General features: G+C 37.8%; 1 protein-coding gene across 1 annotated transcript in view; it reads left to right on the top strand.

Annotated features, from left to right (window-relative positions):
* Positions 1-5,269, top strand: part of Mrc1 (mannose receptor C-type 1) — an 82,075-nt gene that overhangs the window by 74,450 nt on the left and 2,356 nt on the right. Inside the window, exons 26-28 of the mRNA XM_055593910.1 lie at positions 431-580; positions 3,276-3,389; positions 3,911-4,075. Coding sequence (XP_055449885.1) covers positions 431-580; positions 3,276-3,389; positions 3,911-4,075 — 429 coding nt within the window. The remainder of the gene's footprint in view (positions 1-430; positions 581-3,275; positions 3,390-3,910; positions 4,076-5,269) is intronic.

Raw genomic sequence — 5,269 nt, 5'->3', positions numbered from 1 at the left:
CTATCTATCTATCTATCTATCTATCTATCTATCTATCTATCTATCTAGACAAGGTCTTGCTATGTAGGCCAAGCTGGATCACAGAGCTCCACCTGCCTCTGCCTTCAGAGTGCTGGGATTAAGGGCATGTGCTGCTACTCCCAACTTAAATCTGAAATATCATTGTAAAAATCTAAATACTGCTAATTAATAAATTATGAGGAATATGATTCATGGGCACTGTTTTCTATTGAAATATACTTAAAACAATAAAATAAATGAAAACTCAAGAAAAATGGTGGCTCTAAATTGCAAACATTAATAAGTTATACATAATGGTAAAGGGTATAATTTTCCATAGCTATGAAAATATTGTTCCACACACGACAGGAATCGCAGCTTTGATTTATGACTTATTTTGATTATGATTTAAATACCTGTTTATATATAGAAATACCAGCTACTGAACCCCCACAGCTGCCTGGCAAGTGTCCTGAGTCAGAGCACACGGCATGGATTCCCTTCCATGGCCATTGCTACTACATCGAATCTTCATTTACAAGGAACTGGGGCCAAGCGTCCCTGGAGTGTTTGCGAATGGGTGAGTGCCCCGGTCCCGGGAAGAAAATTCTATGATGATCGGTTTTGAGTCCAGTGCTACTAATAATACTATAAACTAAAATACAAGGGATGTAGGTACTTTTTTGTTATTTTTCTGGTGCTAGAGACCAAACATAGGGTAAGTGTTCTCCACTCTGCTACGTTCCCAGCCACATGTGAATTAAAAAAAAAAAAATAATTCTTTATTAAGAGAATGATTAGCATCATTTTCCACAAATGTAATTTGTAACTTTGTAACCTCAAAATTTTGAAGAATTTACGTTAAAAAGCTCATATTTCCAAAATATAAAATCTTTTGTTCTGTCCCAGTGCCCTAAGTCCTTAGGATCCGCAGTTACTCTAAGTGTTATAGTTACCTATCACTGGTAACTTTAGGTTTTGCACCTGGCCGGGAGTTCCCTTCTTTGTTATTAATAGAAGTGCTCTTATGCCGGCTGTTTTATTTGTAAAGCAAAACAAAACCAAATTCAGTTTCAAAACTGGCAGAGATAACTTTGTTGTGACAGGGTCTCACGTGTTCCACTCGCTTTGAACGTGAAATGCAGCCTGGGCTAACTTTGAACTCCTGACCCTCCTGCTTTCACCTCCCAAGTGCTGGGATAACGGGGTACAACACCGCATCCAAGTTAAAAAGAGTGATTTCATTGTGATAGAGTCTTACTCTGCAGCCCATGCTGGACTTGCACCCACAATCCAACTGTCGACTCAGCTTCTAAGAGCCACCACACCTGGCACAAGACAGTTTCTCAGAAAGCGTTGAAAAGCCATTTAATTAAGTATCACTGACTGTTTTACTACAGCCATTTTCCTGTATTGTGTTATGCCCTCATTTAACACTTCTCTATCCAGCAGTGGGGTGGAGGATTGCACCCTCATTTCCTTCATGCCTATTTGATGCCTGCTCTTGGCTTTGTACTTTAAATCCTGAATAAGACAAAATCTGCTTTATCTAGTTTCCATTTGTATGTTTTGTGGCTCTGTGATCAGGTGTGCACATGTATGATCATTATATTTTCCTTGTGAATTGAAACTTTACCATTATAAGATATCTTTCTTGTATTTAATGACAATTTTTGCTTAACTCCCCCCCCCCTTTTTTTGGTCTGATATTAGTACAGATACTGTGGCCTTTTTAAAGTAGTTGTTTGCATAGAATATCTTCCACCGTAGTTTTACTTCCAATTTATTCATGTTTTTGGAGTTCAAATATGTCTTTCTTATATAACATGTGGTTGGATATTTTTTGGTTATTTAACGTCTGTGAATCTGTTTTTATGTTTATGTTTAATCCATTTACACTTAGTGTAAATGCTGAGAGAAGCTTTTATGTCTGTTAGTTTTCCATTTCTCTCTCTCTATATCTTATGTCTTTAGTTTCCCAGTTCCCCCAGTATTGCCTTCTGTACTTCTTTTTGGGCTTCTGTTGTACTGTTTAACTCTCCATGTCTTTTGTTATACACCTGGTCCCCAGTTTACAATAGTCCATTCAGTTTATCGTTTCTGAACTATACAGTGAGTTTATTGGATCCCAGCCCCACTTTAGGCTAAGGAACCCTTTAGTTATTTTGGTAGTGGTTACCTGGAGGATTACAATGAATTTTGTAATTTGAAAATAGTTCTAATTTATTCTAACAACCCCCTGTGGCTACTGGGCTGCTGGTTTTCATTGTGATTGTGAGGATTGGGGCTGTTGAAGGTCCCACAGGGCTAGAGAGGGGCTGTGGGATTAGGACAGCACAGAGTTTACAGAGCCTCCCATTTTCACACCCCCACACCCGTTTGCATCTTGCAAGCCTGTGGCTAAGAAAGTGTTCCCATTGTTTTGCAGAGGAAAGAATCTTCTGAGGCAGTTACTTTGCGGTTTCTGATAAGAGCATCAGAAATCTGCCTTTGACATTTCAAAATTAAAAAAAAAAATTCTTTCATGTTGCTTAAGTGTTTTGTTTTTTAAACTTTACCGTGAATATGCACAACCTTTATTTTCAGTTTTAGGTGTTTTATTATCTAGCAGATAAAAGGAGTGATTCTCATTCATCAAAACATGGCAGAAGTATTTTTGAAATGTCTAATAGCTATGAAATATATTCAGTGATGTATTACATAAACATGCAATTAATAGTCACCAACAGGATAACTCAGAACTCAGTATATAGGATGGATACCCACATAGTTAAATATTGCCTCTCCAGGTTCAGAATGCCTGGGTCACGAAGGACTTTGTGCTCATTGCTGGGACCCCAGGCAATAAATACTGATGGGTGTTCTCTATTGTTCTTATCTGTAAAATGGGTTAACAAAAGTGTCTATTATACAGTCTTATAAAGAGTTAGAAGAATGCTTGCAGGGCCACAAACAATCTGCCATGACTGTTTAAAACATATTAATTATTACCAAGCTGTAGGATTTTACTGTAAAAGCTAACGCTGGTGATTGATGGTGAGTTGTCAACTAACTGTACGTTGTCTGACTGGTTTCCTTTCAGTCTTTGAATAATTCAATGCGTGACAGCAGGTTAACGCTGACAGTATACTGTGTCTTGAGTAGAGCTCAGACTGGCATTTGTTGCTCTTAAAATCAGGACTGTTCATAGGAATGTTTTCAGCTGCTATCATCATCATCATCATCATCATCATCATCATCATCATCATCATCATCATCAATCTTATACTTTGCAGGTGCCTCTCTGGCTTCAATTGAAACTTTTGCTGAATCCAGTTTTCTCTCATACCGTGTTGAACCTCTTAAAAGCAAAACCAGCTTTTGGATAGGCATGTATCGAAATGTCGAAGGTAATTTTCACAAAGCCATTATTTAATAGCTAATATTTTGAAAATGTTGTATATAGTACAGTGTTTTGGTTCCAGCAAACTTTACCTTAAATAATGATTAATCTGTGGTGAGTTTGGAATAACCAAAAGTTTAAATGATTCATATATTGTCCAGCCCTGGAAGTTTTCAATTTAAAAAAAAACTCTCTTTTAGCTGTTTAAGACTATTTAGAAAACAGTTTCTTTTTCTTCTTGCCATGATACAATGCTAGAAAAAGATAAGTATAAATTTTTTTTCATTAAATAGAAATAAAATTTCAAGTTAAGCAATCTAGCAATCTAGCAATCTAGCAATCTAGCAAATATGTTCTTGTTTTTCTTCTCTGTAACAATATTCATTAGAGTCTTGCTGGTGGAAATTTAGTTGCAGAAACCATTGGTTCTACTGTAAAATGATAGGCTTAACTATTTTGTGCTAAGGAGAGGAATGTGAAGTGGATTGTTTTTAACATGTGTTTGTATTGGTGTTATTTGATGACCAGGAAAGTGGCTTTGGTTGAACAACAATCCTGTTTCCTTTGTCAACTGGAACACAGGCGACCCCTCTGGGGAACGGAATGATTGCGTAGTTTTATCTCCATCTTCTGGCTTTTGGAATAATCTCCACTGTACTTCCTACAAGGGCTTTATTTGTAAAATGCCAAAGAGTAAGTTAACATTTTTGTAGTATGGTAATATTGTCCCAGACCACCATTTCTCTCCAACTGTTGACATGCTGACATAGGACTAGGGTGGTTCCAGCCCCTTTGCCTTCCTTTCCCTGTTATTGATGGGAATCCATCCTGTGTGAGGATCAGTCTCCACCCCTAACTTTGAGTGTTAGTTACTTGCTCTGCTGAACCTTGGTTTATTGATACACTTGTAATGTTCTGCTATGTTGAAAACAGTCTGGAAAGCCTATGTCCACAGTGTTAGCTGCGCTGGGGGAAAGGGGAAAGCAGTTGCTAGTTCGCATCTTAAGAAGCCAGAGGATTAACTCACATTAAACCAACCCAGCTCACATCTTAGACTGAATGGTAGAGCAGACAGGAAAAACAGCCGGTAAATAAATTTCCATCTCTCACTGGCTGGACTCTAGTGATATTGTTATTCCACTCTACCTGATGTTTTATCTTTCCCAAGAGAAAATTCTTAATTGAAATCTGAAATAAATGAGTTAGAAGGCCTGGGGCTAGTTCAGGTGCAGAGCTCTTGCTTGGCATGGGTAAGATCCTGACTGTAATACCTATGACTGTGATCAGCCAGTCAGTCAAACAATCCGTTAAAATAGTCTGCCTCCTCAGCCGCTCTTCTGTTTTTGGAACTGCATAGATTCTTAGCTTAGAACTTTGCTTTAAGATTTTACTAGATTAGAATTTACGTCCTTTGGTGTATAGTGGTGGTTTCAGCCTCTGGACCAAAACTGGTGTCTCATTTTATTTTTCATTCAAATGGTTTGTAACAGTTTAAACTTTTGTGGGCCAATTTCAAAACCTGTAGCCTCAAATGCCTTTATTACAAGTGGATTTTGTAGCTGTTTAGATGTATTATTGCTCAAACAAAACTTGAAGGATCATATGTTCAAAGCTAGCATATTCACACAGGGATAGGATGCTGCAGTTACATAGAAAGACATACAGGAAGATGAATGAATGGACAGGTGACTGGGTACATGGGTATGTAGGTGGTAGACAGGTGAAGGTACAGGTGTTTTTTCTATCCATGTCCCTAGGTCTGTCTATCCATGATTATCAATCATACCATCCATAATCCTCCTATGTTAAATCACCTCACACATCACATCACATCACATCACATCACATCACATCACATCACATCACATCACATCACATCACATCACA

This window comes from Psammomys obesus, unplaced genomic scaffold, assembly GCF_907164565.1.
Source record: "Psammomys obesus unplaced genomic scaffold, mPsaObe1.curated_primary_1811, whole genome shotgun sequence".
In the NCBI taxonomy this organism is placed as follows: Eukaryota; Metazoa; Chordata; class Mammalia; order Rodentia; family Muridae; genus Psammomys; species Psammomys obesus.
Note: the sequence above shows the minus strand (reverse complement) of the source record. Positions and strands in the feature narration are given on the sequence as shown.